The sequence below is a fragment of the Bidens hawaiensis genome, unplaced genomic scaffold, assembly GCF_021521415.1.
Source record: "Bidens hawaiensis isolate Kalapana, Puna unplaced genomic scaffold, B.hawaiensis_p1.1 tig00012838_1, whole genome shotgun sequence".
NCBI lineage: Eukaryota > Viridiplantae > Streptophyta > Magnoliopsida > Asterales > Asteraceae > Bidens > Bidens hawaiensis.
In genome coordinates, this window is record NW_027492071.1 from 90,250 (window position 1) to 112,949 (window position 22,700).

The 22,700-nt window shown below is 40.4% G+C and overlaps 1 protein-coding gene across 1 annotated transcript; it reads right to left on the minus strand.

Moving 5' to 3' along the window:
- Window positions 1-11,628: 11,628 nt before the first annotated feature.
- LOC143542408 (uncharacterized) lies at window positions 11,629-12,099 on the minus strand. Its single transcript, XM_077034999.1, has one exon. It carries the CDS (start codon window positions 12,097-12,099, stop codon window positions 11,629-11,631), a length of 471 nt encoding a protein of 156 aa, XP_076891114.1.
- Window positions 12,100-22,700: the final 10,601 nt, after the last annotated feature.

Below are 22,700 nucleotides of genomic sequence, written 5' to 3' on the forward strand. Positions count from 1 at the left end.
TTATTATATTTATTTTTGTTATCACTGAACATGCACAGCATGTTGCTGTCACTATTATTATTATTATATTTATTATTTTATTACTACTACTATTATTATTTATATATTATTATTATTACTATTATTATTATTATTATTATTATTATTATTATTACTTCCTTTACCATTATTAATCAAAAATCTCAACTTGGTTTGTTTCAAGTTCTAATCTTTTACCCAAATTTCGTTAGATCTATGAACGCCTCAAACTTAACTAACGAGCCAAATGAACCCGACTCTCAAAGTTCACATTTTTTTACGTCAAGTTTATATTTTTATTAACCTTTAGGCCCCGATCTATGGTTCTACCAATTTTCATGGAGAACCGACATTTAAAAGGACTACCTTTACACTACAAACGTACCTCTAGCGAAATTCGTTTTAGAGTTTTAGTCTTGACACGAGCTAGATCTTGATTCTTCTTGTTGTTTGGATGCGAAAATCACTAAAACGACTGGGATCTCGTTCTCGGGTTTCAAAGTATGGAGTGTGTGTGTGTGGTTATAATGGAAAGGTATGAGATTATGAGATCTAGGGTTTTAGGGAAGGTTTAAGGGGTATTTATACCCATATCTCATGGACATTAGGCCCATTAATTCACTAAGTCCATGTTTTATTTTTAAGTCCATATCCATTTAAGCCTACCATCTCTCATTTTAATTTATGACTTATTATTATACAACGATTAAATAACAAACTTTATTTAAATATTACTTTATTTATTATTTCTAAAAGTCGGACGTTATAAAAATCAATAACGATGAGTGACTTGACTCCTCTCGTCAGGGGCGAAGGTTAGGAGGGACTGGGGGTGACCCCAGTCACTGCCGTTTTCTCCGTTAATAGGGTAAATTTCGTGATTTTTCTCAAAAATTTTTATAGGTATTAAGCACGGTCACTGCCAATTTATTTTTCCAAAAAGCTACCGGTCACCACCATTTTTTTTAAAATATAATACTATATCGTTTGATTTTTTTTATAAAACCTCACGGTTTTTATAAACAAAAGTTATAAAAATTATAAAAAACTTAGTTTTTAATAACACTCAAATTTGGAGGGGCTTGTTGTAAATTTTTACATAACATAACTTAAAAAAAGAACAAACGGGAATTCACCGCCGCCGCTCATAAAAAATCAATAACGATGAGTGACTTAACTCCTACTTCTTCCCTTTTACCCTGTCTTCTGAGTTCTGAGTTCGCCACCGCCCACCGCCGTCCGCCGATCATCCACCGCCGCCGCTCATTCCTGCTCATCCACCACCGCAAGGTAATAGTCTATTTTCTCTACCTTTGTGTTGTTAAATCAAGGATTATAAAATTAGGGTTTGTAATTGTGAATCGGAGATTTAGGAAAATTAGTCAATTAAGCTTGTAATTGGTATTGTATGGTGAAATTTTCCTCTAACTTACCCTATTGATTCTTCTTAATTAGGTAAATCATGAAAAAGTAAGATACAATTTTTTCTTTTTTCAAAAGAAAAAAGGATGATGAACAAAGGTACTCACCCTCCTCTTGGTTCTCGTATTATTATCATATTAAGGATATTTTAGGTCTTGTTTTTTTTTAATTGTAAGAACAATCGTTTTCAATTAATGAAAAAAAAATTAGATATATAGATGTCATATTGTTTGATCCGACCCGACCCGAACCACCGACATGAACCGAACCACCGACACGAACCGAACCACCAACACGGCCCGAACCACCGACACGAACCGAATCGCCAACCTGAAAATTTTTTGGTCCGTGACTTCGGATACCTCCATAGCAAAGCCCAAGCTTCACCACTGCCTCTCGTGCTAACTAAATCGTTAATTTAGCTTTTTCTAACGTACACCAAGATTATAGGGCACAATTCCCACGTCTACTTTATATTCGTGCATCAAGCTAATATTTATTAATATTAACCTAACATCACGTTAAAACAGAACCTTATTTCACATGTCAACTTTAGCATCAAATGTCAAAATAAGTTCGTATATACATTAGCGATCATGCTACAGTCATAACATCCCAATTTGATTTCACAATGTCATTGACAAAATAGTCGGTCGGACCTTTAGACCAAAGAGCCAAATTTTGAAAACTATTTGAAGAGGTAGGTCCCAGCAGAGCCCAGTTGGACCCGCAAGACTCACCTTAAACAGGAACGTCTGCGCAGAGACCAACTGGATCCGCAGGACCAACCATGCTCAGAGACGTGACGTCCTTACGCGCAGTACGCAAGCTGGTCCCGCAGGAAATGCCTCCCAATGGTGAAGGACTCCGCCTGTCCCCGCAGCCTCGGATACAAGCCATTAGGGAAGGCCACCCGCGCAGCATGGCTACACGCACAAGGCACTTAGCTCTCGATCAGTGTCACCTGAAGGAATGAGCCAAGCCGGGAGCAATCCCGCACAGAGGCGGGAGGGGGAATACTCCCGCCCAAATAAGCCAGTCCGTATACTGAAGGATCTTTTACTGTACCTGACGAGGTATGGGCGAAAGATCTGATCAGAGATACGACAGCTCACTGATACAGTATGGCGAGCAGCATGCTCCTGTACTGTATCACTATTAGCCGCTGCCTACTCACCAACTACTGCCATACCACGTGCGTAGCCGTCAGTTGGTGGAACAGGAATAGTATACAGCAGGCCTGGTCACTATCAGCCGCTACCTACCCACCAACTACCAGCAGGGCACGTGCGTAGGCTACTGTTGGTGGAACAGGAATACTGTTGCAGCCGGCCATACCTCTTTGGAAACCTACCTTCGGCTATAAATACCACAAATGGTATGACCATCTCATCTTATCATATCTTATCATAATATACCTGATATCTGCTCTAGCAATCTCTTAATATACTTTTATATTTAAAGAGCACTCTAGTCTGATTCTCACGCCGGAGGGTGGTCACAAGGAGGAACCCCCCCCTTCTCAGTGACGAGCTCACGGTGTCTGTTTTGCAGGTTATCAGAAGAACCATCTTCCAAGGGTCTAACCCCTCGTGGGAAACATCTCTCCAACCCCCAGGTTACCAGTAACCTGCCCGGGGTTCGGTTAGTGTTTCTTCATTGGCGCCATCCGTGCATAAAGCTAGAACTACAATTTTCTCCAGTTTTTTCAAAACTTTATACAAAAGATGGTTAGAGAAATTCCGGTAACCACAACCCCAGCTATTGGGGGGAATACCGGCAACACAGTTTTTACAAACACTACTCCGGCTACCGAAGCCGGAGCAAGTGAAGTAAATTTTACGAACACTACCCCACTTACTAAAGCAGGGGCAAGTGCAGTAAATGACCGCCTACTGGGATCCACCGATACCCAGTTTGAAAAACGAAGACTCCCCCGCCAGACTCTCGACGAAGTCAAGGCATGGGCGGAGGCACGACAAAAGGAATTCCAGGCTGAGTTGAACGAACGCTTGCGTTCCGTGCAACAGGCCGACGAATTCGAATACTGGGAGGATGACTCGGAGGAATCCGACTCCGACGCGAACCCTCGTCATAAGGCAAAAGGGAAGCGTAAAGAAACGAAAACCCAACCAAAAAGGCATTTTGGACAAGCCTTCAAACCAAAAAGCATAGATGGAAGTCCACGAGACTTCTCTAAAACGTTCAGACCAAACGTTACAAATGCAGGAACGTCCAAATTTGCAAGGGACATTGCTGAAGCAATTGCCCCGAAAAGTGCTAAACAAATGCCTAACATAGGCACATATGACGGCCTATCTGATCCAGACGATCATTTGAACAGGTTCATAGCGGGGGCAACCGTTAGCAATTGGACGGAACCCACGTGGTGTTACATGTTCCAAATGACGCTGGTGGGGGCTGCTAGGGCTTGGTTTGATCGTTTACCGGTTAACCACATTTACGACTGGGCAGACTTCCAGCAGAAGTTTAGCCAACACTTCAGCCAGCAGCGAAAGTATACCGAGGAGCAATGGACAATCCTCAAATGCACACGGGAAGAAGATGAATCTCTGCCAAACTTCATCACTCGCTTCAACTCAAAGAAGTTAAGTTTGGGCAATATCAGCGAGGATCTTGTTCGCGCAGCCTTCATCCAGGGCGCGCAAGACCCAGAGCTTATCCGCACCCTAACGGGTAAAGACGGAATGCCATCCACATGGGATGGCATCATGACAGCAGCCAAACGCTATGCGGAAACGGAGAAGCAACTGGGTAGAGACCTTCCGCAGAACACAAACCTTTACACCCAGAGGACGAGAGAGGACAACGTCCTCACCGCCCGATTGAACAAAAAACGGAAGCAAGGCATTTGGCAGTCAAGGGTAAACTTTGACACCTCATCCGGCTTACAACACCGATTGGGTGAAAGGGATAATGTAAAGCCGCACCGGAACCCCAGATGGACGCCACTTACCAAAAGCGTCACTGACATATTTGCTAATGAAGAGCTCCCATGGCCAAAGCCTCCAGAAATCCGACATCGTCACGATGCCGATCGGAGCAAGTACTGTGACTATCACAGAACAAAAGGCCACAACACTGAAGAATGCATAGACGTAAAAGACATGGTCGAAACATTCGTCAGAGATGGGACGCTCGCGCACCTCGTGGCGAAATAAAATCTAAGCAGGCAGGCAGGTGCGTGTGGAACCACGGCTGGGGTAAACACGAATAAAAAATCAGCTTCAATAGACTACATGCTGCGTAAAGAACGAGATCCCGAAACAGGTGCGTGTCGGCTCGATGGCGCTCCCATCCCAACAACATGGAAGGGAGCTCATTTACACAGTTTGCATGTAAATCAATTCCAATTTGTAAAGAAAAGGCCAAGAGCCACTTCTAATGGAAATGATTCTCTCTAGAACATCGAAGATGATGATTTTACATTTATACTTTTCTGGACACTATTATGCCGGTTTTCACCGCATAATTACGTAAAGTCATTGCATGGGAAGGCGGTCCTACCCGCACGAACCCAATAACGTAACAAACCTTCACGCAGGTCAGTTGAAGGGGAAAAAATTCAGCACCCAAAAATGAAAGTGCCGGTCTATCCGCATGAATCATTAAGGAAACTGAATAATAACCTGTCAACAACCGCGCGTCGAACGGTTAAAACTATCCAACACTGGACGACATTCATATCACGTGAAGTCGTTGCGTGGGAAGGCGGTCTTACCCGCACGAACCCAATAACGTGGCAAACCTTCACGCAGGTTAGTTGAAGGAGTTCATCCCATTAAATGAAAGTGCCGGTCTATCCCGCATGAATCATTCGAGGGAACTGCACCAACAACCGCGCGTCGAACGGTTCAAAACAAAATTCTTAAAAAGATGAGAAAAACCTACACGCAGGTCAGATAAGGGTAAAGTCTTGCCATCCTACTAAGTGCAAGTGACGGTTCTACCCGCACAATCACGAAAGAGGAAGCAAAACTTCACACCTATTATCAACCACGTTCAAAGGTTAACTTATCCTCAAAAGATGAGAAACCTACACGCAGGTCAGATAAGGGTAAAGTTCTGCCATCCTACTAAGTGCAAGTGACGGTTCTACCCGCACAATCACGAAAGAGGAAGCAAAACTTCACCTATTATCAACCACGTTCAAAGGTTAACTTATCCTCAAAAGATGAGAAAAACCTACACGCAGGTCAGATAAGGGTAAAGTTCTGCCATCCTACTAAGTGCAAGTGACGGTTCTACCCGCACAATCACGAAAGAGGAAGCAAAACTTCACACCTATTATCAACCACGTTCAAAGGTTAACTTATCCTCAAAAGATGAGAAACCTACACGCAGGTCAGATAAGGGTAAAGTTCTGCCATCCTTCTAAGTGCAAGTGACGGTTCTACCCGCACAATTACGAAGGAGGAAGCGAAACTTTAACCCACTATCAACCACGTTCAAAGGTTCTTATTCTGAACACTTGGAAAATTGCTAATTTAAACTAAGTATGCAAGTCATAAAGTTTATAAAGCAAGGAACCCAAAGAAGGAAATAACAGTCTTATACGCAAAAAGATTAATATTTCAATGATGTATTACAACAGTGGCCGGGTAACTACCCGCCTAAAAGAAATCTATACAAAGCTGTCTATCCTAACGGTGGGAAGAGATCTTCAGGATCAGGCTTCAGGGCCACCTCCGCTTGGACCAGCACCGTCTGAGCGTGGCTGCCCAAGGAAAGCCTTAAGGATGTTTAGCCCATCATCAGCAGCAGCAGCTTCATTCACCTTCTCCACCACTGGATGCGGGAAGGCAGCATACTGGTTCACAGCTTGGTCATAAGCAACTTCAGTATTAACATTGAATAAAGGGAAGTTGGAGGGCGGAAAGCCTCTCTCAGCAAACCCTAGACCAAGCAGGAAACCAGTCTTCTCCCCATCCTCATGAGAAGCGTTGAGGGCTGCGCTCATTGCATCGTCGTAAGAGGTCTCTGAAAGGACCCGACGCACAACCTACAAAAGAAAATTACAAGTTAGAACATTTTCTAATTACAAGTAGAAAAGAGAAAAAAAAAAGAGGATACCTGAGGCAACGCTTCTCGAAGTAGCCATTGGAGGGTAGCTTGCACTTCGTCACGGGCGCGTTCGGCTTCGCTTTGGTTCAGATTGGCAAGTAATACTTCCTTTGCGGCAGCCTCTTCGACGCCCTTAAGCTTCCGCTCGGTTTGGTCAAGCACCCCCCTCTGGTCAAGAATCTCTTGCAGCTTCTTGGCGTCTTCCATTGCCAAGGCATCATGAGCATGCTGAAGAGCCTTTAATTTGCATTTAAGCTGCTCATTCTCTTCGCGAAGTGGCTCAGCAACAGCTTCAGCCTTGGCAGCCCTCTCAGTTGAGTTTCGCGCAGTCTCCTTGGCCAGCCGAAGCTGTTCATTCACAGCTTGGGCAGCCTTGGAGCGGGCCTCGAGTCGCGCCTGGACTTCAACCTCGAGGGCCTTGAATGCCTTCTCCTTCTCGGCTGCGGCAGCGGCCAACTGCCGGTTCTCCTCCCGAAGAGCCCGCGCTTCAGATATATCTTTGGCGCGAGCTGCTTTTAACTTGTCGTTTTCACGACAAAGCAGCTCGACGCGGGGCTGCGTCCGGGCCTGGAGAACCCGAAGCTCATTGGTTAGCCTACCCTCTTGGTAGCTAGCCATGGCTTCCCCCAACGCACCAGGAGGAGCAGCGTGGCGAGCCCAGTCCACGCACTCCACAGGGGTGCGAAGGGTTGTTCCTCGGCGTATGTTCCATCTTGGAACATACACTTCATTGGAATCCGACACTGCAAAAAAAAAAAAAAAAAAAAAAAAAAAAAAAAAAAAAAAAAAAAAAACAAAGGCAGTTAGGAAAAGATGATAAAAATATATAAGGGAAAAAAAGAACCCTACGTACCTGTAGGGTCAATAACAGGCCGATAGCCGCCAAACCCATCACCTGAACCTAAAGGAAATCCATCCAACAGGTCAGGCAGACGGGAAGGTGGCATAGATCGGCGGAAAGCCCGGCGTGTACCTGATGGTCCGGCCGTCGGTGCCGGTGGCGCAGGTATAGTGGCAGCCGCTGTGGTAGCCGTTGTTGGCACCGCCTCCTCAGCAACAGTAACCGCCGGCTCCGTGAAAGATGCTGTAAAAATTGCACTCACGGCCGGCGGAGACACCTTCTCAGCTGGAACAGCCTCAGGAAGGCTGGAACCAGCGGAAGCAGACGCCTGGGTCGACGCCTCGGGAAGGCTGACCAAGCCTACCGTCATTGGCGGGGGAACACTTGCTCCAACTCCACCCTGGAATGCGTCAACATCCACACCTGCACAAGCAAAAGTGTTAGAAAAATTTATTTGAAACAACAAATCTAGACAAGAATTATGGGGGTACTCACGGGGTTTCTTGAGCTTGAACGCACGGACGAGCGGGGGCGAACCCGATGGAGCCGGCCTCTTGACACCGGTAACCGTCGTCGTCGCTGCCTCCCCGGAGGTAACACCTGCAGCCTCCGGAGCGGTGGTCTCCTCACCACCGGGCTTCCCCGCCACCTCTGCATTATCTGACTCCGAGTCAGATAGGACTACCGGGTCGGCCGTAGAGGCCACCTTCTCCTTGCCCTTCCCGACGGCAGCCTTTTTCTTCCGCACCAGTGGAGGACCTTCTGCGGATTCCTCAGAAGAAGAAATGTCATGAACTCCAGCAGCAGGCACAGCATTGAGAGGTTCAGGGTAGAAGATAGGCTTACCTGGCCGTCGGTGGCTCAGGATCTCTTGGCCTGGCGGGTAAACCTCCACGAACCGACCCGCGGTCTGCTCTAAGATGGGCAACTCGTTCTCGTCCAGAGCACGAGTACCCATCCGCGCAGGACCATCTTCCTCCCGCGGATTCAGGAGCGACTGAAGATCGTTCCCCTCTGAAATCAAGAAAGTTAGTAAAAATCGAAGTCAGCAAAATGAAACAAGACGTACCATAAGGGACAGAGTTCGAACCATATTCAAGGACGATCGGAACCTTATCCGCATTCGCCGCCTTCCACACCCGGCTCATCCCCAGCATCACCATCGCCGACTCCGGAAAACGGAAAACCGGGGACTGTACCCGGGAAATCTTCGAGAACCATTCCGCCTCCTCGTAGTTGAGGGCGGGAAGGTTCGGAAGCGCCTGGCCATTCTTGAACTTCATGGCAATGGGGATGGCGCGAGCGGATATGAAGAAGAACTCTCTTCTCCAGGAGCGAAGACTCCGCTCGGTGGTACAAATCTTTAAACCCTTGATACGGGTTGTAAGAGTGTACCACCCTTGGATGCACCTCCATGTATAGAAGGTCATCAGGCGATCAACGAGGGGCTCAAGGCCCAGTATCCGGCACACCCACTCAAAGTGCCGGACCTTGGCAATGGCCATGGGGTGCACCTCTGTCAGGTGCACACCGTGCCTCTCTAGGACACGGTACACAAACTTTGTCAACGGAAACCTAAGGTTCCCGTAGACAAAGAATGCAGCATAAACCCCGATCTTGCCACTAGGGGCATCGTACACAGTATGGTGGGGTTCAGGAAACTCAGGCTCGAGAGACTCGAGCATGAACTTCCTGATGATATACTGGTACAGATCGACAGGAAGAGAGCACTGGCATTCGCCAGCAGTCTTCTGGTCATCAGCATCATGAGAAGACATGGTGGAAGAAAGACGAAAAGAGATTTCAGGGTAATGCTTTACTAAACAGAAAAATTCGCCGGAAATTACTTGAGAAGAAGAGATGAAAGTGGAAAGTGTGAATTGCAAATAACCCTCTCCCCCTTTATATAGTAATCGCAATTAATGCGGTGAATTTAATGCGGAGGAGAGAGAAATCAAATGTGCAATGAAACTATGACACGTGGCAAAAAGCAAGCTGGCAACAGCTATTGAAAGGACGTGTGCCAGCAATTTCGCGGCCACGCGCCCGAAAAATCGCTCCCACGCGCCTGAAAAAGCGACTGGAATGACCATGTTCTGTCACGTCACCATAACTTCCTGCACGTCCTGACACAGTCAGAAGAAACCGTCGCACGACGTTTCAGAGGTTTATCTTTTCACCAACTCTTCGAATTTCAAAATTCAAAATTCGAGTATTAAAAAGTAAGCGGGAAAATACCCCTTACCCCTTGGCAAGCAAGTAACCGTAAGACGGATGCGGGTACAGTGTAAAGGCAAAACCCTTCACATACCTAGCACCCGCAGGGAATTGAAGCCAAGAAAACCTTGGCGAACAAGTAACCGTAAGACGGATGCGGGTACAGTGTAAAGGCAAAACCCTTCACATACCTAGCACCCGCAGGGAATTGAAGCCAAGTACCTCGGCAAACAAGTAACCGTAAGACGGATGCGGGTACAGTGTTAAGGCAAAACCCTTCACATACCTAGCACCCGCAGGGAATTGACGCCAGGAATACCTTGACAGTAAAGTAACCGTAAGACGAGCGCAGGTACAGTGTTAAGGCAAAACCCTTCACATACCTAGCGCTCCGCTGGGAATTGAAACCAAGAAGGATCTTCTGGGCAATGCTTGCGGAAACGGAAATGGCATCCCCGCATAGCGGGAACATCGAGAACTACGTTGTTTGAAGCTCCAGGGTGGAATTGGTGGTCTTAACATAATTGATCACTATGTTCAAAACTACCAAAACCTCATGGAAAATACATACAACTGGGACTCAATGCTCCTGACTTGCGAGGAGGTTACAGACCTACCCGCATCATACCCAAAGACCAAGCAGGAAACTCGGGCATTTCTGCAAGTGACAAGGACTTCCGCGGAAAGAATCCCCATGGAAAACCTTACAAAACCCTTTTCAAAAACCCTTTGCTCAAGTCCAAAAGTTCACCTTACTTCATTAAACACTCATGAGAAGAACATTGGACTGGGGGGACTTGAAGAGGTAGGTCCCAGCAGAGCCCAGTTGGACCCGCAAGACTCACCTTAAACAGGAACGTCTGCGCAGAGACCAACTGGATCCGCAGGACCAACCATGCTCAGAGACGTGACGTCCTTACGCGCAGTACGCAAGCTGGTCCCGCAGGAAATGCCTCCCAATGGTGAAGGACTCCGCCTGTCCCCGCAGCCTCGGATACAAGCCATTAGGGAAGGCCACCCGCGCAGCATGGCTACACGCACAAGGCACTTAGCTCTCGATCAGTGTCACCTGAAGGAATGAGCCAAGCCGGGAGCAATCCCGCACAGAGGCGGGAGGGGGAATACTCCCGCCCAAATAAGCCAGTCCGTATACTGAAGGATCTTTTACTGTACCTGACGAGGTATGGGCGAAAGATCTGATCAGAGATACGACAGCTCACTGATACAGTATGGCGAGCAGCATGCTCCTGTACTGTATCACTATTAGCCGCTGCCTACTCACCAACTACTGCCATACCACGTGCGTAGCCGTCAGTTGGTGGAACAGGAATAGTATACAGCAGGCCTGGTCACTATCAGCCGCTACCTACCCACCAACTACCAGCAGGGCACGTGCGTAGGCTACTGTTGGTGGAACAGGAATACTGTTGCAGCCGGCCATACCTCTTTGGAAACCTACCTTCGGCTATAAATACCACAAATGGTATGACCATCTCATCTTATCATATCTTATCATAATATACCTGATATCTGCTCTAGCAATCTCTTAATATACTTTTATATTTAAAGAGCACTCTAGTCTGATTCTCACGCCGGAGGGTGGTCACAAGGAGGAACCCCCCCCTTCTCAGTGACGAGCTCACGGTGTCTGTTTTGCAGGTTATCAGAAGAACCATCTTCCAAGGGTCTAACCCCTCGTGGGAAACATCTCTCCAACCCCCAGGTTACCAGTAACCTGCCCGGGGTTCGGTTAGTGTTTCTTCACTATTGATCAGAATTGTCGTTTGACAAATATCTGAACAACCGTTCTGATCAAAGACAACCAAATTTTAAAAACTTTTCGGTCAAAACGATCGTCCTACATTATTCCAAACGACGTGAGATCAGATGTGTTAAGGCGCGTGCATAGTTGGACCCCTTCACAAGTATAAAACTATACATGAAGTAAAGTTACATGTTACATACGGGAAGCAAGAATTCATCTCGTATAAACTCATAATAACCATATACGTAGTGTGCTCGCGTGTACCTTTTGTCTACTATTATTATCTCATCATTTCTTGCAAATCAACGTAAGACGAAGAGGACTCAAGCGTAAGATTACTGATACAGCTCTCGGACCGGCTAATCCTAACGCTACCGCTACTCCTCAACGGACTGCTAGGCATCGACCTCAACGTTCTCGGCGAATCCAAACTCCGCCGGAGTATCTGTCTCATTGCTGCGATTAAATCAACGGTCGAATTCTCCACCGGTGACGCTGATTTCCGGCAAAAGTTCATATGACGTGTCATGGCTTCTTCAGTACTGATCAGCCTCTCACTCCTCCCTATCTCGTCGTTAACCGCCTCTCCACATAGTCCACACATCCAGTTACCGCTGTATCTTTCTCGGGTGCTTTGTATGTACGCTGGTGTACACTCTTCTGTCAATCCGCAGCAATCGCACTTTGCAAACTCTGATTCCGTTATATTTATTGAAGAATCCGTCGCCGGAATCACCGTCGTTGGAGACATCTCTGCTGCTGACAACAATTTTCAGGAGTAAATCATTAGGATTAGCATCGAAATCGAAATATCAAATAAAATTAATACTTAGATCTACCGAGTCAAACTGAACAATACGAGCATATTGTCACGGGCCAAATATTCAAAGGTCTAAATTTTAAAATTGTGCTTTTTAACACTTGAGTTTGCTGGCTAGTCTCTGACTTCATCGGTCATAGCCTCGTTAGGAGTGAAGGTGAACATGTGTTGTTGTGGTTACACAAAGAAGGAATCATTGGTTGCGAGCTGTTGACGCTGGCTTGATAAGTCTAAGACAGACGAAACCAGTGGATATGCTAGCCCTGGAGCAACTTACAGGGCCTCGAAATATGACCACGTGACCATATGCAAGGAACGTTTGATTAAGCATATTAGTGGACTCAAAATTAAAAATCAAGTACTCTGACGTAACCAAATCAAACTAAATTACGAGCATACACAACCAACGTTCGATCAAACACATTACCGTCAAAAACATTAACTCTATGAATCAAAATTCAAAAGCAATAAATAAATCGAATCGAATTAAGTGAAATTACCAGCACAAGCAAGGAAGATTCTATCAAGCATTGAATCTCTTCAACACAAGTAATCGTCGATCGTCCTCAAATATAAATTCTTAAGACTGATTTATTAAATGAATTCTCTCCTTCGGTCTAGATATCAAATCACAATAAAATGCCAAAACCAGGTGTTTACGTTAAGAATCAAGCAAGCACAGTGGTTTTATACACGATTGGAATGGGAATTGAATCCACGTCGGCAGGTCGTTAAATATAAAATGACCTCAGCCGGATTGGGAGGCAGGTAACCAAATAAACAATAATATCACTTGCCATCTGTACTTACTATTTGTCAAACCATTGAATCCCACCTAATAAATATTATTAACATAGTAATTAACTAATTATAAACGTGTAAAATATAATTGTCTTTACTATATTTTTCCTTCTTGTTTTGACAATATAGGCCTAACTTTGGTATATCTTTTTAATCCTGTGTACATTATTTTATAAAATTATACATGATTTACACGTTGGTACATGAATCCACTGTAGTCTTACATCTCCATGGCAGTGCAAATTGAGGTTTTTCCTGGTTTCGGAATATTCTCGTTGGTTATGTTATATACTTATAACCCGTTAAAAGGTTCGTTAGGGCAAAACTCTGTGAGCGCTACGACAGTCAAGTCAATAAACGTGTATAAAGGGTAAACAAGCATCATATGTATATATGTATATGAAAATCACATGAGTATAAGCAGCATTGATGAAAGATGCTTAAGAGACGTAAGTGACTCAGAGCACCGTTCTTAAACCAGATCATACCAGTTACATAACCGGTTTAATTGAGTCCATATGGGCTGGTTGGGTTGACAAAACAAGAAAGGGTGGTTGGACCGAATTTTATATTTTTCTTTCAAGATCAAATTTATTAATTATTTACTTTTTTATACTTGGTATTTTGTTTACATGAATTGTGAGAACATTATAAACACTTAATTATACGTGCCATATTCAACCCGATGTGTATAGGTGTTTATTATGTTACTAGTTTGAGACCAGTCTACTATACGTGTATTTCTTAAATACAATATTTAATAAATAATCTATATACAAGAAATAATAAACCGATTAAACACTATTAATACACAGTCGTTATACAATAGTTTTTAAAACAAATTTAAAGTAAAAGATTATTATAAATATCAAATATTTAAAAAAAATAGGAAGTAAATATCAAATTAACAAACATAAATTTTAAGAATGGTAAATATTATTTTACTATTATAAATTTATAAAAAATTGTGAGGTTTAATGTGGGAGTGACAAGTGGCAAACTTGTAACTTTTTATTAGAGACTATAGATTATTATTGTTATATATCTTACTTAAATAATTGTTTTATTTCTATAAAATTAAATACAATAACTATCGGTGTGGAGCCCGCATGTTGTGAAAAGTGGCATTGGCTTGGTAAAGAACGTAAAGAGAATCGTTTGAAGTTGATGTGGCTTTGTTTTAACTATCAAAACGTGATAAAAGAACACATCGCGATGGTAATTTAAAAGAAGCACGGCGAGAGGCCAATAAAAATAAGTTTGTCATGACGACAATTTAGAGTTTTATAGGACATAATATTTAATAAGGTGTAAGGAAAAACATAAAAAGAAAGACAAAAACAAAAGAAAAAAACCTTAAACCTTGACACGGCCATAACGACTTGAATGTTTGTATAACTTGTAGACTATGCACAAATTCATTCAACTTTCAATCACCTAAACAACTCTTTTTTTCTCTTCAAGTAAATCTGATTAGTGTTTTACAAATATTTATGTACTGCATTAACCATTATTTGTGTTTAACTTAAATAAATTATTTGTATTTATCAATCTTTATGTACACCATTGACCTTCATTGGTATTTAACTTATAAAAAATTGTACAACATTTTGCCGGTAAGTTATTCCCACGTGTACATGGTGGGCGTGCACCGACTCAAGCCTCTTAGAATGACTTTATTGTATTATATTACATATTAGACCAATAATACAATATTTGGTCATACTTTATAGAGTCGTCCTCTCGATAGTCCGGCAATAAATATACATAATTGACCTTTATATGTATTTATAAACAAGAAACTCAATTTCTGTCCTCCAACTGAGAAAAGAAAAACTAGTAGAAAGTTCCCAAAGTGGAAAACCAAATTATGCAAATACTTTTGCAATATCCATGACCAAATTGTCCGTCTTTAGACTTCTACCTAACTCCCGACTAAGCCCCTCAATTTATTAATACGTGCACGATGCTAATGGTGAGGATGGTGAACCGCTAACAAGTGAAGCGTGTGAGAAGCAAAGAGAAATCAGAAATTTATTGGCCGAGTATGAGTAAAATGATAAATTGTATCTATTAATACGAAGTCTTTATTTAAATGTTTTCTCAATCACATAATAATACAATTATAAGCTTTTTTAGTCGAACTATTATATACTAAAATGTTCTTTTTTGTAAATATAGAATTTAAGACCTTGGTTTCTCATAATGTGTATCTTGACAAGAAAATAAATAAAAAATAAGTAGAGTGAAGGTATATGTATAACTAACATGAAAATACTGTATATTTTTAAAGAGATTTCAAACTGAGAAAGGAAGTTTTCTACGTTGAAGTGTTGAACAACCCATTAGGCTACATGTGTCCAGCTATCATTCTTTTCTTGTTGGATCAACTTCGGCTCATAAGTCATACCTTTCTACTCATTTTAATTACCCAGTTATATCTGTAAGGCCCATTGACAGCCACAGGCCCACTGTTAACTGTGTACCGCCTATTCGGCTGTAACCATTAGAGGTGAAAGGAAAAACCGAACCCACCCAGAACCGGACCCCCAAAAAAACCCGGAACCGGTTTTTTATACTCGAATCCGTACCCGACACTACCCATAGGGTACGGATACGGTATGCATTTCAATACCAAAACCCGTACCCGAACCGGACCCAATTTGTACCAGGTAATACCCAAAACCGGAACCGGTTCCATACCCAAAACTGGGTTTTTCCAATACCCGAAAATGGGATTTTCAAATACCCGATTTATACCTGAAATTCCCGTCGAGAAAGGTTTGTTGTCGATGGCGTGAGTGAAGACCATAGATACTAGTCACAATGTTAGGTTTTTTGGTTTAAGCGCCAGTGAACTAAAATTTTTTCATTTCTTTTATTCTAACTTTCTTAATGCATAAATTTCTAGCCTGTAAAATTAAATAAAATTGATTTCATTTTAAAAACAAATTGAGATTAAAGTTTTTTTTATGTGTAATACACGAATTTTTAGTGTGTGTATGTTTGTGTGTGTGTATATATAGAGAGAGAGATGATCATGAGATAACTCCTCTATAAGAGAACTAGATTTACACCGTGGGATGACAAAACCACAACCTTGGGTCAAAGGAACCACACATGTATCTGAATTAGGAACTAAGACTGTAATATATACTGCATATGTTCCATTATGCCGCATATATGTAATAAAAGTAAACCCACGACTATGGGATGACAAACCCACATCCTTGGGTCAAAAGAACCACAACTGTGGTCTAATAAGAATTATCTAGTTCTCTCATTGTACAAACACAAATTAGTAAATGAGAGCGTCACTCTTTATAATTTGGTAAGCACTTGTTACTTTTCACGCTCCCTTTCTTTGCTTAATATACTAGAAAGGTGACTATGCGATCCGACAGTGGACACAAACATCTATAATCATGTAACATGTTATATTTGCGTTTTTTTATTATATATATAAAAAAACTATAACATATCACACTCAATTAAAAATAATAAAAACTCGTTTTCATGCTTTATTTTTAGAAAAATATTAGCAAATAAAAAGGTTACGCCTGCTTAAAAATTTATGGAGAAAGTTGATTTAAATGACAACAATATGTTTAAAATACTTGTAGAGTATGTCAAGAAAGTTGTAACTTTCGAAATATTTTAAATTATCTTTTTTTCTTCTATCATTTTCATATGTGCTATAGTTCTAAATCTTTTACTAGATATAGATGAGTTTGTTTCACGCATTTGTTTTTTTAATCTAGATCTTTTTTACTACCGTTTACTTTTCTCATTTTTTTCTCTTTCCCTAATAAATTATAAATTATAAGTGTGTTTAAAACAAAATATTTTATTTAACTATGGCCACAAGTTTTTAGCCTAGTTTATAATTTTTTAAAGTTGTGTTTCATCGATTATGATATGTAAATAAGTAGAGTTGGGATCGTGTAAGTTTGAGCTCAACTTATTTTGAATTTATTTCTATGGCTCATGAGAGGTTTTTCATACTCAAGTTTGATTCGGCTTTCCTTATTTATTATTTATTCAAAAAGGTTGACCTAATGTAACATTTATTTTACAAAAATAGTCGTATTAGATAAAATTGCATTAGACTTAATGCAACGTTTTTTAACCAATTGCAAATTTTTTCAAAATAATTAAATTCTGAAAATGTTGCATTATGTAACAGAAAAAGTTGCAATAAGTATAATGCAAATTTATCTAACACAACTGTTTTTGTATAATAATGGTTGCATTAGTCTAATTTTTTTGTAGTATTGTTTTATTTTATAATTATAGTAATTGTGTGTGTGTTTTTATAGATAATCACAATTATTGTATACAAAGTAGTACTACACTGTTTATTTATTTTTATAATAATTTTATATATAACAAATAATATAATTTAAAATTTATTTAAATAATAGTATCATTTAGGCTCGCATGCTTAATAAAGCTCGATATCCGGAGATCAAACGCTCTCTTATTGATGATTTGATAATAAACAACGTACAGAGAATTATTGAAGCGGAAGCAATAGATTCAAATCACTAAATTGATTGGATTGAACTGCATACATGATAAAGATTACAAGGAGAACTTAAAGAGAAAAACTCAAACGGCTAATTGCTAGAGAACCGGACAACCCTAACAACTTAAAGATTAGCCAGTTTATTTTGAAATTTAAATAACATAAATAAAACATAAATAAAAACTTGTAACACATCCTTGTATGCATGCAGCTAACGTGGACTTGGATCATATTTTATCACCCTCCCTTGATTCACGCTCCATAACTCCTAACCAGTGACGAAAATAAACAAACTTCTCTCGGGCTAAAGCTTTTGTCAACATATCAGCCATTTGTTCATTTGTTCTGCAGAATTCCAACTTCACTTGTCCCTGATTAACCATTTCACGAATAAAGTGATGCTTGAGCTCTATATGCTTGGATCTGCTATGCATGATAGGGTTCTTACTCAGATTGATAGTGGACTTATTATCACAATACATCACAGTTGCCCCTTGTTGTTTAAAACCCAGATCTTCCATAATTCTTCTCAACCATAAGGCTTGACAGGTGGCGGCAGTAGCAGCTATATACTCTGCCTAAGTGCTTGAAAGAGCAACAGTTGACTGTTTCTTTAAGCTCCAAGTTACTGCAACACTTCTTAAAGTAAATACACAAGCAGATATACTTTTCCTATCATCAGCACAACTTGCCCAATCACTATCTGTGAAACCAGTTAGGCAAATCTCACTTCCTGCAGCATACCATAAACCAAAACCAGTAGTACCTGCTACATATTTAAGAATTCTTCTAGCAGCACCATAGTGTATTTTAGAGGGACATTGCATAAATCTTGAGATCAAGCTCACTGCGTATGCTAAATCTGGACGTGTATGAGTTAAATAGATCAAACCTCCAACCAGACTTCTAAAAGTTACTTCATTACATTTGTCAGCCTGATCTTCAATTTGCAGTTTTTCGCTTGTATTCATTGGGGTGAGCTCATGTTTGCACGATGTCTGCCCTAACTTTGACAATAAACTCTTTGCATACTTTTCTTGACATAGGAACAACCCATCTCTAGTTTGTTTAACTTCAAGGCCTAGAAAGTACTTCAACAAACCCAAATCAGTCATCTCAAACATATGTTTCATACCATTTTTAAACTCAGCAATAAGATCAGAGGAAGAGCTGGTGCATATTATATCATCTACATACAAGCAAACATACATAGCTCCCTGAATTTCATCTTTCTTTACATATAGTGTAGGTTCATTTTCACTTCTTAAGTACCCATTGTGACATTCGTCAATTTCGGGTCTTGTTTGTATTCGTTTTTGTATTTGTTTATTATGTAAACCGACCCGATTTGTAAACCGAAGCTTATGTTATAATCAAAATGATGGATTTATGTTACAATATTGTTTCACACTTGTTGGGTCTTGAAAACATCCTATTTTTATTTTTATTTTTATTTATTTATTTATTTTTTTTTTTTGTTGTTTTGTGTTTTTGTCTTGATCCATTTTGCATGAAAACTCTTGTGTCTCACACTCATATTTGACCACCAACATTACCCTATATATACACCACATTTCCTCTTCATTTTCCCTTGCTACAACTCCAAAAAAAAAACTCTCTCAAACATCAAAGATTCAAGGTTATCTTCTTAAGTGTTCTTGAAGGATTTTGGTCTTTCATCTTAATTAGTTTATGTAGCCTTATTAATACTTGTTTATGGTTGTGCAACATATATATAATATACACCCCTTGTTTACCTTTGGTTGTTACTTCTCTGATTCCGGTCGGTGAGGTTTCGGACCCCATAAGGCAAGGCTTCATGGAGGACTTCGTGTCCTTAATATATATACATCTATATAACTTGTTCATACATATTAATCTTGCTTATTTTAGTTTGTTGGTCATGTTTACAAGTTCCATGGTTATGGGTTTTTAAGAGTCTATGCTTCGGTTTAACCGTAAATAGCTCTAAACCGTAAACCGAACTTTGTTACTAGTTTTTGTTTGTTTAAACATACTTAGTGTTAGATCTTAAAATCATTTTTACAAATTCTATGGTTATGGGTTTGTAGAATCTTACCTCGGTCTTAACCCGAAACACGATCCGAACCGAAAACCAAACTTTTGTTTAAAGACTTTATTGTTAACTTTTGGTATTTTTTTTTATTTGTACATTATTATACAAGTTCTTTAGTGTTTGGACATGTGGAAACCATCTATGAACTTGTTGTGAGATGGAAACCGAACCAAACCGATTCTTGCTCGCTTAAGACACACAAGTGTGTTTTTTTTTAGCCATCAAGACTTGTATATTTCTTTAAAAATAGTTACAAATTGATTTTTAAGTATTTTCTTAAGTACTTGGAAATGTTGGATCCAACTTGATCTCATAACAAAGTTTGGACCGACAAAACCGAACACTCGCTTGACGTGCGTTGTTAGTTCTAAAACAATGGAACTACATACTTGGTTAAGTCTTATTAAATTTTATTGAGTTATCTCATAACATTCAATATTTTGGAAAGTTGACTTTGGGTTTGACCAATTATCAAGACCCGAACCGACAACCCGAACACTCGATAAAAAAAAACCCGTTTTAGTATCTTTATTCCAAAGGGATTTGCATTCTTGCATTTTACCCACCTTATTACTTAACATAGGTTGAGTAAATATTAAGGTTGGATACTTTAACTCGGTTTCGAGCAAACTTACATTTTTAAAGGGTTATTATTATAAATTCTTAAATAGTCACATTTTAAACCTTGAACTTTAATTATTTACATTTCTCAACATTTATTTTGTTTAAAGACCTTCAAGACAACCTTTCTAAATTCAAGACTTCTTTTCTTTTTAGGCATTGTGCGTTAAACTCGTCGTTCCGACAAATCTCCAAATTATCATCTTTCAAGTTTACTACTTGAAGGTGAGTACTTCATACCCCATTTTCCATCTTTTATTTTGGGGGTGACATTTCATACTTATTCAACAAAATGCTTTATATTTGAATCTTAAACTACAAACGTAGTTGTATACTTTACCTAAATAATTGCTCGATTTGGTGTTCTATGCTTATATGTCTATGTGTTTATCGCTTTTGGTTGGTGGAACTATAAAATCCTAGACTATTTGGCATCCCCTTATTGCTAGGTGTCGTTAACGTAATGCAATTAACGATAACTATAAAATCCTAGACTATTTGGCATCCCCTTATAGCTAGGTGTCGCTAATGTGTTTAGCGATATCTATTTATCCAAATTACCACTTTTATTTATCGTTTCGTATGCAAGTTTTGTGGCTATCTTTATTATATACTGATATGATTTAACTTATGAATTGTTCACCGACCTTTGTGTTGACAAACTTTATTTTATGAAATGTTGCAGGTTTGCATCTTGGTTGATTTATGATTGTGAAGAAAACGACATCAAAGACCTTAGGATATTAGTAAAAAAATGAACAATATCAAATTTGCCATATTTTGTGATATCTTGTTTATGGTTATTTTATGGATAATTGTTATGTGACATTTTCGATGTTGTGAAATGAAATGAGTTTATTAAATACTGTCACTTTAATTAGTGTCATGTGCTTATGGAAAATCGTTACACCTTGGCATGTTCCGTCGCCTTTGGTCGGGGTGTGACACCCATTGCTAATAAAGTACCCATCAATCTTAGAGTACCAGGCTCTTGGTGCCTGCTTCAGGCCATACAAGGCCTTCTTTAGTTTATAAACATAGTCTTCCTTTCCTTGTGTCACAAAACCAAGGGGCTGTTCAACATAAATTTCTTCAACAAGATCACCATTGAGGAAAGCAGACTTCACATCAAGTTGATGAACATTCCATTCTCTTTGAGCTGCAACACTTAGAACCACCCTGATAGTTTCAAATCTAGCCACATGAGCAAATGTTTCTTGATAATCGATACCTTTTTGTTGAGTGTACCCCTTTGCTACTAGCCGAGCCTTATACCTCAGTACCTTTCCATCAACCCCAACTTTAGTTTTGAACAACCATTTTAAGCCAACCACCTGCCTGTCACATGGCTTCTCAACCAACTCCCATGTCTTGTTCTTCTCTATGGCATCCATTTCTTCAATCATGGCATCTTGCCATTCTAGTTTCTGACATGCATCATCATAATTTGCAGGATCAGTAACATTAAGAGCAAATTGGCAAGCATAGAAATCCTCCTCCACATCAATCTTATTAGCTTCCTCATAAACAGTTTCTAGGCCTTTTAATCTGTGTTGTCTATGTGTAGGGGTGTAAGGAATGGTTGGGTGAGATGAGGTAGTAGATTGAGATGAGTTGATAGTGTGTGTGGTTTGAGAGTTGGCTGATTGAGGTGAGTTGACAGTAGAAGTGGTTTGTGAGATAGAAGATTGGGTAGGTGTTTGTGTTTGATTAGGGTTTTGAGAGTTAGGAGTATGAATAGGACTTTGTTCATATGTTGGCTCATTGGTCATAGATGGTTCAGAGGTAATAGGAAATGGATCTGTATAATAGGTCTGGGAAGTATTGGTTGAGGTACTACACCATGTCCACTTTTCTTTTTCAAAGAAGGTGACATCCCTTCTTGTAATGAACTTTTTAGTGGCAGGATTATATAGTCTATACCCCTTACTTTGAGTAAAGTACCCAATAAAGATACATTTCTCAGACTTGTTATCCAGCTTCCTCCTAAACTGAGATGGAATCAGCCCATATGCCACACACCCAAACACCCTCAGATGGTTCACAGTTGGCTTCCTGTGACTCCAAGCTTCTAAGGGTGTCTTGTTTCTTACTGCCTTGGTGGTTGCCCGATTGATAAGATAAACCGAGGTTGCAACAGCCTCAGCCCAAAATTGATTAGGCAAACCCATCTGCTTCATCATGCTCCTTGTCATTCCCATTATGGTCCTGTTCTTTCTTTCCACAACACCATTGTGTTCCGGTGTATATGGAACAGTCAATTCCCTTTTAATACCAAAGGATTCACAAAAACCATTAAACTCGTTAGAGGTGTATTCTCCACCTCTATCAGATCTTAAGACTTTGATGGTATGTTCACATTCTTTCTCTACCATCAGTTTAAAGCTTTTGAATTTTGAAAAAACTTCTGACTTCTCAGTTATAAAATAGACCCAGCACATTCTTGTAAAATCATCAATGAAAAGCAAATAAAACTTACTTCAACCAAGGCTAGTGGCTTGCATA

What these genes read in the sequence shown, in the direction of transcription:
- LOC143542408 (XM_077034999.1), bottom strand. Translation starts at nt 12,099, where the DNA reads ATGTCTCCAACGACGGTGATTCCGGCGACGGATTCTTCAATAAATATA.